At 39.8% G+C, this 14,164-nt stretch overlaps 1 protein-coding gene across 1 annotated transcript in view; it reads left to right on the top strand.

Annotated features, from left to right (window-relative positions):
- Positions 1–1,569: 1,569 nt before the first annotated feature.
- Positions 1,570–14,164, top strand: part of LOC119418762 (gamma-aminobutyric acid receptor subunit rho-1) — a 68,367-nt gene continuing 55,772 nt past the window's right edge. Inside the window, exons 1-5 of the mRNA XM_037686098.1 lie at positions 1,570–1,779; positions 7,133–7,183; positions 9,936–10,042; positions 13,248–13,315; positions 13,394–13,617. Of these exons, the coding sequence (XP_037542026.1) occupies positions 1,676–1,779; positions 7,133–7,183; positions 9,936–10,042; positions 13,248–13,315; positions 13,394–13,617 (554 nt within the window). The 5' untranslated portion in view covers positions 1,570–1,675. The remainder of the gene's footprint in view (positions 1,780–7,132; positions 7,184–9,935; positions 10,043–13,247; positions 13,316–13,393; positions 13,618–14,164) is intronic.

Here is a 14,164-nt window from a genome sequence, read left to right as displayed (position 1 = left end):
CATCATTAAGGTTCACACCCACCCAGCACAAGGACTTTTCCGTCTTCTACCCTCAGGCAGACAATACAGGAGTCTGTCATTGCGTACAAAAAGACTAAAGGGCAGCTATTACCCACGAACTGTCAGATTACTGAACTCTCGATTAATTAATTAATTAATTAATTAATTAATTAATAACTAATAAATAATACTGAACAACTGGCAATAACTAATTAATAATTCAACCTCAATGTCACTACCTTTGCAATAACCTGTCACACAACCCGTGTAGTATATGTTGATTACCTGCTATATATACATACACCCACACACACATATATATATATATATATATATATATATATATATATATATATATATAAATGTCCCCCTCTTACAATGCTGTTATTGCCAGTATCACTCAGCCCCCTGTGAATAGCAAGCAGTCATCAGAGCACTAAAGATCAGTTGTTAGGCTGATGGTCCTCCTTTATCATGTGAACAGATAGTTTTGTATGTCTCTACAAACTGCTTGATCCACTATAAGAAGGTGCTATTTATAAGACTGAGTTTAGTGCAGCTCCTCAGACTGAAGAAGTCTTTTGGATAAAAGATAAAATGTTTCAACAGGAAGAATCTGTTCTGACTAAACCTGAACTAAATCTAACAAGGTTAACAAAGTTAACCTTGTTAGATTTAGTTCTTGTGGTTTTCTGCCATCCTTTGAATTTATCCACATTTACTCATCGTTGTGTTTGCATCTTGAAGAAAAACAGCAGCGTGGATGGAACATAAAGTTAATGTCCTACTTCAGCCTGCAGCCCACTTCCTGTACTGCTTATTCCTTCTCACTTTTAGATAATGTTGGAAGTTCCTCACTCTTTCCAACTTCCCTACAATGTTTCTGTGTTTGTTAGTCCGTGGTTTTAGAAGTACGGGAAGCCACTACCGATGACATCAGAGATTTGACAGTTATCTGGTGACATGTGGACCAGAGGTTGAATAAATGATTAAATAAACACAGCTGGGCTGCCGTATGATTTAATAAGATGGTCGTCACAGAATATATAACTCCAGTGACAAATCTGCTTTTAGCCTGCAGCTCCATCTCTCAGCCATACTGTAGCTTACTGGATTATCAGCCTGTTACATAATTTCCTGCACCATTCATGGGCTATTAGAAAACAATCATTGACTGATTATAGATTAAACATTCTGCCTTGTCAAGCCAGCATCAAGTCTTAGTGCAAAATAAACTAAATTATAGAATACAGCCAGTAAGCATACACCAGACTGGTGCAGGAAAAATAAAAAAAGTCGACTTTACTTGAGTATGTCTCATTTACTTGTAATTATTTTGTATAAAAGAGGGCACCGGATCAGATCCTACATCTGTGTGACCCACACATCTGTTCCTGTGCTCAGAGGTAATGCGCTCCACTCTGAAAGGAGAAAAACATGCTGGGTTTTACTGACTCCAGTAGGCACAGAGCAAATCTGAGCCATCTGACCAGGGGGGGATTTGTAGGCTAACTGCTTCTCTCGTTTGAGAGATTAAAGACTGACATTATTGTATACATTCACATTATGTTCACGGCAGAAGGCCTGGCGGGATGTGCCTGCTGTCTGCAGACAGTGTTGGGAGCAGCCTGCAGGTTTGAGTGTTCTGGGAAAGGCTGCGGCGGCTCTGGACACCATGCACACGGATGTTGTGCTTCTCAGTGGGCTGCTCTGCATGCTCGGCGTGTCCGGACAGACGGGTCTCAGAGGACAAACACTCCATTCGTACAGACACCTCAGGTCAGTCCAGATGACGGAATGAGTTGGCGTTAAAGGCCTAGGATCTCTTAAAGGAATGAATATCACCTGCTAACTGTCTACATTTTAAACACAATGAGAAATGAGAGAGTTGTGGTCGTTTTGGTTGAAATCTTAAAGCTATTCTTGTGTTTTGACTCATGCCAAATTGTGAGATGTGTTGGGGGTGACCCTCAGCTACAACCACACAAAACTTTAGCTCATACCTGTAGAACTGTCTGATTTATAGATATTTTTGTCACAGCTAATGTGAAATAGTTGTGACGTCCATCTTGAATTGAACAGACTACAGAAGTTATCAGTTGTAGATCATCCAGTGAAGAATTCTGAAAATCTCATTGAAACATTAGAATTATTACATTATTAATAAATTGCATTAGAATTAGAATCAATGACATTAGAATCGGGGGCCGAGATGGGGTAGAGGCAGGGCAGCCGACCCAGGACCCGAAAGTCCCAGATTTGACTCCCAGCCATTCCCACATGTCGTGATGTCTCTGAGCAAGACACTCAATCCCCAGTTGCTCCCCGGGTGCCCACATAAACTGCCCACTGCTCCACCTGGGTGTATCCCAGGTGTGATGGGCCAAATGCAGAGAACTAATTTCTCCATTGTATGGAAACATACAATGATGACAACACATGGCACTTGACTTATAGAATTGACTGCAGTTTTCTGCAAGTTTTAGGGGAATTCATTAAGTGGTTCATGATATACTTTGGTGGGAAACACAACACAGATGCAAAAACATGATCTCCTTCGCCCACTGGTTGATAATTTAAACAATTATTAGGAACAATTGTACGACCCTACTATAGAACCCATCCATATTCTGCTTTTCTGTTCTTAAGTTTTTAAACATAGGTGATATCAGCTTGGTGGCTTGTAACTAGGCTAAGTCCTAATTCAGTATAACTCCTAATAAGAGGCTATAAAAACCCTGAGCTTCACAGATCAGTCCAGATCTCATAGACACAGTTATTTTAATATCAGCCAAAGCCTTTGCTTGTTTGGCTTCTTTTAACTTTGTTAAATAAAAGTTTGACAATACTGAAAGAGTAAAGTTTTCATTCAGTTATCCAGAATTAAACTTGAGTTGAGCTTTAATTTAATGCTCATATTAAAGTATATTTTTCTGTCTAACTATACAAAGAGTATGCCAATGTCCCCTGTTGCTGAGGAAATTGAATAGTACATGTTTGTTTTTGAGACAAGTGTTTTTCTGGACTAGAACTGAACAGAGAATGCAAATACAGTAAACTTTAATGTTTTTGGAAATGAGTGGGAGCTACACTTTGTAGAAAAATTGAGGTTTTGTTTTTGCTTGTCCAAGGCAACGCAGAATGAAAGATCCTGACAAGTAAAGAAAACATTTTTATCCACCACCAGGTGCAATGGTGGAGCTAAGGCCATCATAGATTATTTAGCCACCCAGATCATTTGAGAATGGCCCACTCACGGGCCGTCGTGACGTCTCTTTGCTTTAAACAGTTGTTACGCTTCACCAGGTACTTCTAATTTAAATACCAAGTGTCAAAATAGTGGTATAACCCTAATCTTTTGATTGACACCTTTTTTGACCAACTGGGTTGATCTCTGGTCTCTTCAGAGCCAACAATATTGACCGAGCATCATGTTGTCTGACTGGGGACACCCACACTGTTTTGCATACAGAACTGATCATTCAGCTCTGACCCCTGCTCTGATGCTACAGACGTACAGCCAATCACATTCTCGTCACGAGGATGTGCAATGTTTGAAGGTAAAACCTGAAATGGAAGTAGGAGACAAATTGTAAAATTATTTTTCAGCCCCTTTTATACTTTTATAAAGGTGAAACATACTTTGTTTTGTGGTTTATTTTACAGTGGTGCAGTTAGTAGATCTGCTGCCTCTCAGCCTCTCACCAGATCGAATCCCGGCCGGGGACCTATTCTGCGGCAGGGGGCGGGGGGTTACTCTGGTTTCCTCCCACAGACCAAATGTTAGACTGATTGGTAACTCTAAATTGTCTCTAGGTGTGAGTGAGAGAGTGAATGTTTGTTTGTCTCATTTGTCTCTATGTGTCCCTGTGATGAACTGGAGACATGTCCAGGGTGTCCCCTCTCTTGCACAGTGACTGCTGGATATGGACACCAGTGAATCTTGTGACCTGAAAGGGAAGAAGCAGGTAAATATATTGCATGGATGGAGGGATTTTCAACTAAAAGATTGCAAAACGTATTGCAAAAACAAAATGAAGCTCTTACAAGATGTCTGAGTGGTGTAAGAGAAGGAAGAGTGTTGTTTCTGACGAGGAAATGGATAAAAATAAGTGAGATGTGACTGTGAGCGCTTCAGCCAGGGTGGAATATGAACTGGGTCGTACTTGAGAACATATTCTTCTTCAAAAGTAAGTGAAACCCTTTTATAAACTGTTTGTTTATATAATGTTTAGATATACATTTGTTCAGCATGACTGACACTGTTTTCACCCGTAGTAAATAAACTGACAGCAAGAGACACGAGCATGTAAAAATGTACGTGATCTTTATTTATAGTGAGAATTAATAGAAGCTGGAACTCATGATGAATCTGTGGAGAAGCAGATTGGAAGGTCAGTATCTAGTAAACAGATGTTTTATGATCCTTAGTTTCCTAAGTATATCCTTACTTTGTCTTTGTTGGAGGTGAGGAGAGAGGGAGGGTTCCAGCCAGGAGGAGATGAGGTGAGTATTGGTTCGTAGGAGAGTGGCAGGACAGAAACTCAAGGACTGATCCAGTTTGAGTCATTTAGAAGATGAGGCGCAAAGGTAAGTGGGTCTAGACTGTAGATCTCACAGGAAGGTAAGTCAGCGGGTGCTCAAAGAAACAGGCAAGTAACATAACACAGGTAAGTAACAGGACTGGAGAAAACACAAGGAGTACAGGTTAGCGTTTTTTTTATTTTTTTATCAGAGATTAGACTCACAGAGGGCTGTAGACTTGTTACCTGAAGGTCTCAAATGTTCCATTGGAGATCTACTGAGCCACAGGTCCTAAAATACAGTGCTCAGACCTCATCAGGCTGGATCAGGAACAGGTGTGAGAGGTAAGCTCCACCCTGCCACTCAAGAGCTGTAAGAACTGTGGCTAGTGGCAGGAAAACACAAAATCTCCACAGTATCCCCCCCCCAAGAATCGCCTCTAAACGATCGAAAATGCTTTTCAGGCTGTAGTCTATGGTGGTGAGACTGGGGTTGATGATGAAGGATCTGGGGATCCAGGACTTCTCTTCAGGGCCGTAGCCCTCCTTTACTCCACCAGACACTGAAATCCCCAACCCCTGCAACGTACATCCAATATATGCCGGACAGTGAAAGCTGGATGGTTGTCAATGAGTTGAGGGTGGTGATGGATGGAGGGTGTATTGAGGGTTCAGAGTAGATAGAACCCTACTTTTTCTGCATTTTCAAATTTCTGCAACAGAAAGTTGACCTGAAACACATGGAAGGTGGGATGTATTCTCAAAAAGGAGGGTGACTGAAGTCATACGGCTGTGGGGTTGATTATTTTGATCATAGAAAAAAGGATCAATGAACCTAGGGGCGAGTTTCCTGGGGGTGTCCTTAAGATGTCTTGAAAATGTCTATTTTGTGTCTAATGTCTCTATTTCTTACATTTAATTAGAACTCTGATGACTGTATGTTGAAAGATTCAGGAGTTACAGCTGTTTGATGTTGGTGTCCAATTGTTTGGACATGTTGGACTCCATTTGGACACTTTGAAAAATGCATGGACGTACTCTCATAAAATATGTCCAGAATATTAAAATTTGGTGCTACTGTTACAAAATTTGAGCTAGTAATAAGTAAGACTTGATGCTGTAGCCTCATACAAATTTTCTTTCCATCCCTCCATGTGCAGCAACATAAACTAATAAAAAATTAAGATAGAAGAAAACCAATGATTTTTGTGTGTTTTGACTACAATAACAACAGTTACAGCTGAAGACAGCTGAAGTAAAAAAAAATTCAACGCATTACCTATACAGAGAGACCTAGCTTTTGAATTTACTCTAAAGAGTTCAAGAACAGCATTTAATTTAATTTGGGAACATTTATTTCAGGTGTTTTATGTGCTTTGGGGGCCACTAGAAAGCATATCTCAAATGCTAGGGTGGTCGGTTTACATATACATATGGCGGTGGCCATCTTGCATAATGACTTGGCAATCTGTTTTTAGAAAGTAACTTTTTTCACACCTAGTTGCAGCTAAACACCAGTATGGAAGTCTGTAACTCACTTATTTTTCTAGTTATCATAAACGGACAGACAGAAGAGTTCAGTCAACCTTCATTTATACAGGTTAGTCTCACTGAGCCTTGAGGACTCATTTACAAGAGAATCATAATCATAATAAGCTTTATTATTATTGCACCGAGATACAGCGAGAATATGCCCGTACAGTCGTCCAAACGATGGGCGGAGTGCACGTAACTGCTGCTATGATAGCGTAGCCTTCTTATCCTTTTCAGAATACTCTTTTAGATAGAAAAGGGGGAAAAGCCATGATGAGAGGATAGTGGTATTACAAAAACAGATCTCTTTACAACTCGTCCTATCAGGACACAATTTAAGACATCAAAAACTCTGCCAGCAGCACATTTATAACACATTACATATGCATTTGGTGTCAAGGCGGTCCATGAAGCACTTCCAAATAGTCCATTGTCCCGATAAATTGATGGTCAGCCAGCACAGCTCTGATAAGCCTCCGCAGAAGTTCTCGGGGGGTGGTGTGTTACACATATCCTAGGAGAAATTAATATGCCGGCCTAGTTTCAAGGCCAACCGGGGGAGTCTGAGTCAGATAAGCCACAAGAGACAGTAGATAAGATATGTCCAGTTTTTACTCTTTGCTCCACAACAGGGGACAAAAACTAGATTTGAATCTAGTACTTAATTTTTTTTAAAAATAATTTCAAAGTGAGTTTCAGTCTAATAACTATCAGTAGATAATTTTTAAACAGTCGTGACCATAGAGTGCAAAATGTAGAGGTAACGGCAAAAGTCTTTGTCCAGGCTAGGCTAATAGATACTAGCCAAACGAGGGCCTAATGTATAGGCTATTGTTCTTCAGGCTTGTAAAACAATTCTCTTAAAATTCAATTCAGTTTATTTATATGGCACCAAGTCGCAACAGACGTTGTTTCAAGGCACTGAACAGAAATATTCACATACATAAAAAAGCTAAATATATCTAAGGAAGCAGCAAATTGTGTTGAATCTTCACTTCATCACAGTCTCCCATCCTGAGCAAGATTAAAAATTCTTCTTTTGTTTAATTTTTTGTTATATTTTCTTTATTTTTCAGACTGAAACGAGAGATGTCCCCAGTAGAAGGATCCAATTGCCAGATTAGCAGGTATTTTGTGACTTTTATTTTATTTTTTCAGTTTATTTAGAGAAATAACTGAGGATAAAGTTAGAAGCATCTTTAATGGGAGCTTAAGAGAGCCAGGAGATTAACATGTTAATCACTCCACTGTTTTCTATACATTCAGAGAAAGATGGCCTACTTCTGCATCTAAGCCGAGTATAATCTTTTCTTAGCGCTCAGAATTAGGAAGTTCAAAAGATTATTTGCCTGTGAATAACTTCAACAGCATTCCTTAAAAAAAGCCTTCCTAGCTCTGGTGGTTATGTTTACCTGGGCTGACTCTAAAAGTTGATCAGTTATAAACTCAGTGTTTAGTTCAGTTTCATTACAATCTGTCAAATACTTCATAAAGCATTTTGTTAACAGACGAACAAGGTTGAATCTAACAAATGAAGCCAAATTGTTAAACACAAATATCAGCAATGTGTTAGCACTGGGCGGCTGTGGCTGAGTGGTTAGAGCAGTCATCCTCCAATGCAAGAGTTGGGGGTTCGAATCCACCAGCAGTCACATGCTGAGGTGTCCCTGGGCAAGACACTGAACCCCTCATAGCCTCCAATGTGTGTCCCATTGGTGTATGAATGTGATAAAGCACGAATTAGTCTCTTTAGAATGATTTGTTCAATTAGCTTTGTAGAGATCTAGTAGAGTGCTGTATGAATGAACCTTGTAAATGAGGCACAGATTGTAGTGTAAAGTGCTTTGAGTATCTTTATCAGATAGAAAGGTAAATGGACTGTACTTATACAGCACCTTTCTATCTTATTTCAAGATACTCAAAGCGCTTTACACTACAATCTGTGTCCTCATTTACCCATTCATACAGCACTCTACAAAGCTAATTGAACAAATAATTCCAAAGAGACTAATCAGTGCTTTAGATCACATTCATACACTGATGGGACACACATCAGAGGCTATGAGGGGTTCAAAGGAACACTTCGACATGTGACTGCTGGTGGATTCGAACCCCCAACTCTCGCATTGGAGGACGACTGCTCTAACCACTCAGCCACAGCCACCCAAAGGCGCTATATAAGTACAGTCCATTTACCATTTACTCAAAGTATGCACCAAAAATGACTCAGATAAAGTCAGAACTACATTCAATTTTAGATCAACATGAACACAACTGACTGAGTTGTAGTCATTTGTGTGTTTCTTAAGTTCAGGTAGTAGTGGCAGCCATCATGAAACTCAAACAGCTGTAGACAAGCATTTAAGCCTTACTTCCCAAGAGTCAAGAGTTTTATTCAAATTCATCCAGTAGTTTATGAGATATTTTGCTAACATACAGACAAAGAAAACACATATAGCTACATACAAACAGACACACAAGTGAAATCATGACTGTCAGCCTTTTGCCTTCTGACAGAAAACTACCATCAAACTACAGAGAATCAAAAATACAGAACATGTCATAGAAACTGTCCTCTGTTGCAGAGTGAAATGAGAAATACCCTCTGTCCATCCATCCATCCATCCATCCATCCATGTATGTTGTGAGCATGATAACTTGAAAAATAAGTGAGCTACCAACTTCCATTTTGCTGTGTGGTTACATGGGTGCAAGAAAGTGTCCTTCCATAAATTGGGTTTCTACGTCAAAATCCAAGATGGCCACTGGCATATATATTTGTAAACTGACCACCACTAACATTTGAGGAAACTATACTTCCTAGTTGTAATATTGATTAAAAGTATAGTTTTCTCAAATTTTGGGATGGCCTAAGCTTCATCTATGGGGGCCAAGGCCACCACTGGCCACCCCCTGGCTCCACCATTGCCCCTGGTGGTGGATAAAATTGCTCCCTCCTCTCGACAGAATCAAGTCACTCTGTGCTGCCTTCGACAAGACAAAATAAATAAAAATATATATTTTTACACATAATACAGGCAGCACAGTGGCTCAGTTGGTAGAGCTGCTGCCTCTCAGCAAGCAGGTCACTGGTTCAAATCCCGGCTGGGGGCCTTTCTGGGTGCAGTTTGCATGTTCTCTCTGTGCATGTGTGGTTTTTCTCCAGGTAATCTGGTTTCCTCCCACAGACCAATAACATGCATGTTAGACTGATTGGTAACTCTAAATTGTCTCCAGTTGTGAGTGAGAGTGAATGGTTGTTTGTCTCGTTTGTCTCTATGTATCCCTGTGATGGACTGGAGACGTGTCCAGGTGTCCCTGTGATAGACTGGAGACATGTCCAGGTGCCCCTGTGATAGACTGGAGACATGTCCAGGTGCCCCTGTGATGGACTGGAGACGTGTCCAGGTGTCCCTGTGATAGACTGGAGACATGTCCAGGTGCCCCTGTGATGGACTGGAGACCTGTCCAGGGTGTCCCCCGCCTCTTGCACATTGATAGCTGGACATGGGCACCAGTGACCCAAAAACGAAGAAGCAGGTAAAAAAATAATGGATGGATGAGATATAAAGGAACTCTTACCCACTTGAACATCTTTCACCAAAAACATTAAGGTTTATTTGCAGCCCCTATTCATTTTCAGTCCAGAAAACACATCTCAAAAACCACAAACATTCACTATTCAAATCTCTCTGTGATGGAGAACATTGTGTACCATTTGTTCCTTGGGGTTTGATTTAAGCAGAACATGAGTCCAGTGGTACTGATCCTTTTGAACGTGTTGGTATATTATTTTCACAAAATCTATTATTTTAAAACGAAATAGAAATAAATTTGACATTGATACAAAATGTTGTTGCTGCTTCTGTTTCCTTCCAGCTGTTCACCTAAGAGAAGTCCAGATATAACCAAGGCACAGAGTACAAAGTCAGAGCAGATCCTGAGGATAGATGACCATGATTTCACCATGCGACCAGGATTTGGAGGTAAGATGCTAACTTTCTGTCCAGCATCGTGCTAGCCTTCTGCTGAATGTGATGCTGTATTGAGATATGCTGAATATTAATGCATCATACACACTGACCGTTGTTGAAGACCTACAGAAACACACAATCTAATCCAGACATGGGCAAGGGATGGCCCTCAGACAAGCTCCATCCGCCACCAATATCCTTAACAGAAAACAACTTTTAAATAAGTTGATAAAAACCTGTATTTTATGAATTAACCTTAAGGAAGTTTAACTGGGAGATCTTGAAAACCTTTGGATTAAAATAGGCTAAAACTTTTTTAATTTTAAAGTTGTCATGTTTCTAGAACTAGACTGAAATTTAGACTCCAAAAAGCAAGCATGGTTTATTTTTATTTTTTCCTCATTTAAACTAACAAATGTTTTCACAAGAGCCAGTAATAGTCTTATACCCCTAAAGAGTATAGGGAGCCATGTTTTTTATCAAGCATGCTACAACTAGAAAAAGACTGAAAAGTCTTCCATATTATCTGTCTTAAATAAAATTTATTTCCAATTCTCTCTGTGACCGTTTGATTACTTTAAATATCTTAATTTGGTAAGATACTTCAAATTATATATTTCCTGTGGAAAAAAACTGTTGCCCTCTGCTGATCTAATCTTATCTTGTTCAAAGGCAGCAGTGGGAGTAAACAAAGCTGACACAAAAGGATAAAACTATGCCTGAGCCACACAGCTGCAACCCACAGGCTTCAGTCTCTAAACCTCTCAAATCATTGAACACAAAGGACTTCAGGGATAAAGATTCTGTTTCAACATGAACTATCAGCAGACGTGATAAAACTGCTCAGTCAGTCCAGCTGTTTGGAGTTAGACTCCTATCAGTCAATTAAAAAATAATATATTTAAAAAATATATCTGAATAGTTTGCAAAACAAGGCAACTGGACTTTATATTTCTTAAATTTTTAGACTTTACCATGTCCTGGATGGTTCAGAATCAACACAAGATGTTTTTGAAGTTAAACCTCTGCATGTCAGGAGGGTGAGTGAAGAAGTTCCTCCTCTTGCTGCAGTGGCAGATGTGTTCATCCAGCAGGTCTGTTGAAACCGCTGAAAAACGGCTTTGTTTCTTTTGTTACGCCTTTTCATTTGTCTTTGTAAAACAGAAAGATTCTTGTGTTAAAAAAATAATTGTTTAAGCTGAAATAAAAATAGCTGGGGATAAAACCTTTGACCCAACTTCAAAATTTCTTTCCAAGCAGTCAAGAATATGGAATTCTCAAAAGTTGTCTTCAGACGTTCTGAATGATCATTTAGAAATTTTCTTAGGATTCTGGCAGCTTTGTTGTCCCCTGTCACAGAACAAAAAGCATACGAAATACCCGCTGTTTGTTCGTGTGTGTTGCGAGCACGATAAATAAGTGATCAACTACCATTCTGGTGTGTGGGCCCCATCTAGGCGTAAGAAAAGTTCCTAATTGAGTTGCCACGTCAAAATCCAAGATGGTCACCACCCTATATGCAGTATATATATACATACATACATACATATATATATATATATATATATATATATATATATATGAGTGTGTATGTGTGTGTGTGTGTGTAAACTGACCACTCCTATCATTTGAAGAAACTGCTTCTAGTTTTAATATTGCTTGTTCTAGAATTGCGCTGCTCAAGGTGGCTGCATGTTGGAGTAGCTCTGTTACTTTCATTCTGAGATATCACTTTTGGAAACTTTATTTCCTCGTTTTCTGGCGGTAAATCGTCTTTTTTGGATTACTTCCTCTGGTCTAGGACACTGTGCAGCTGGAAGGATTTTTACTGAAACATTTTTACTTTTGGACATTGGTTATGAAGCGTGCCAATCAGCCTTGGAGATTGATCATCAGATTATCCTTGTACTAGAAAAAACAAACAAACAAACAAAAACAATCTACCTTTGTTCTTCTACAAAGTGTACAGTAACTCCAACCCCCTTGAGTATCAGTACTTTGCGCCAAAAACATTAAGGTTTATTTGTGTTCTCTGTTCACTTCCAGTCCTGAAAAACATTCATCCTGAAAACTACAAAACATTCACTATTCAGATCTTTTGGCAATGGATATCGGCATATCACTTGTTTATCCGGCTTCGAGTTCTTTATTATTCATGACAACATACTCTACATAATTTTAGGTTGTGGTGGGAGAGCTAATGAAAAAGTTAGCTTTGCTAACTCATTAACTAAAAAAAAATAGCTTCACTGATGCTTAACAGGTACAAATATTAGAACACACATGGTGCGCCTGTGAAGCACTGCTTGTGTGTGGGGATAATTGTTTGTTAATTCAGGATAGATTGCATAAAATAGATGTTTTACTGATAAATTTTGTTAGCAGACTTAAAGTTAGCTTAACCTAATTTAGCAGAAGCTAATTGCATTAACGGTTTCCATAGTTAATGAAAACGCAAGTCCGCTAAACAAAAAGTTAGTTTTGGGATTAGCTGTTAGTAGATTAGCTGAACCATGCCCACCACTGATCTTATGTAGCCCAAGGTTGAATTAAATTGACTCCAAAATGCTAATTTCTTGAAGTTATTAATCTAGAGATTACTTGTTGAGATCTTCATTAAAAACTCTCCACTGGTTCAGAAGGTATTTAGCTAACAAACAGACAAATAAACAGAGAGGTAGTTTCATGATCATCCATTTTTCATAGTAGGGATCTAAAATGGGGCAACACGGTGGCACAGTTGGTACAGCGGTTGCCTCTCAGCAAGAAGGTCGCTGGCTCAAATCCCGACCTGGGACCTTTCTGGGTGGAGTTTGTTTGTTCCCTCTGTGCATGTGTGGGTTTCCTCCCACAGACCAAAAACATGCATGTTTGACTGAATGGTAACTCTATATTGTCTCTAGATGTGAGTGAGAGAGTGAATGGTTGTTTGTCTCGTTTGTCTCTATGTGTCCCTGTGATGGACTGGAGACCCGTCCAGGGTGTTCCCCACCTCTCACACAGGCTGGACATGGGCACTAGTGACCTCGGTGACCCAAAAAGGAAGAAGCAGGTAAAGATAATGGATGGATGGGTCCAAAATGATTGAAAACGTGGTTAATCTAAGCAGCTCCTAAAGATGCGTCTGGGTTTGATCTGCCCTCCTTTCATGTATGTTCAGAGAAACCTGCTGTAAATGACGAGGAAGTAGAACTCTGACAACATGTCTCGTCTGTAGGGCCTGCTGTCCCCGTTGGAGTGGACGTTCAGGTTGAAAGCCTGGATGCGATTTCAGAGGTTGATATGGTAAGTGTTACAAACAGTTAGATGTATGTACCACTGAAACACTGCTGTGGAAATACAACTTTTGTTTTCTCATTTAAGGATTTTACAATGACCTTGTATCTGAGGCACTACTGGAAAGATGAGCGTCTGTCCTTTAAAAGCAACACCAATCAGAGCATGACCTTTGATGGCCGTCTAGTGAAGAAAATTTGGGTACCTGACATGTTTTTTGTTCACTCCAAGAAGTCCTTCATACATGATACTACCACTGACAATGTCATGCTGCGAGTTTACCCCGATGGAAAAGTGCTCTACAGTCTCAGGTACATTGATTGTTTTTTTTTCTTCTTTTAAGTTGATTTCTCTTAGGGCAAAAAGGAAAGGGAAACAGGAAGACCTAGTTTTTAATCCAAAAAAGTTCAATCTGGTCCTCTGGACATTAAAAAAAACAAAAAAAAAAAAAAAAACAAAACAAAGCAAAAAATCTAGAAAAGTTTTGTCTCTCATCCAAGAGACTTCCTCAGTCTGAGGTGCTGTTTTCAGCTCAGTCTCTTAAATAGCACCTTCTCAGAGTGGATCAACCAGTTTGCTGCTGACAACCAAAACCAGCTGATCACATGCTCAAGAAGGACCATCAGCCTAACAATGGGTCATTAGCACACTGATGGCTGTTTACTGTTCACAGAGGGCTGAGTGATACTAACAATCACAGCATTGTAAGAGGGGGACAGTTGAACACGGAGGCCTCCACCCCTGTTTAATGATGGACGATTTCTTTTCACAAAGATGGCCTCCTTTACTCCTCTCTCAAACCATCGTTCCTCTCTGTCCAGGATGTGAACATCTTCATCCTTGAAAGAGCGACCGCTG

This window comes from Nematolebias whitei, chromosome 12 (assembly GCF_014905685.2).
Source record: "Nematolebias whitei isolate Nwh7 chromosome 12, NemWhi1, whole genome shotgun sequence".
Taxonomy (NCBI): domain Eukaryota; kingdom Metazoa; phylum Chordata; class Actinopteri; order Cyprinodontiformes; family Rivulidae; genus Nematolebias; species Nematolebias whitei.
This window is presented reverse-complemented; position numbering and strand designations above follow the sequence as displayed.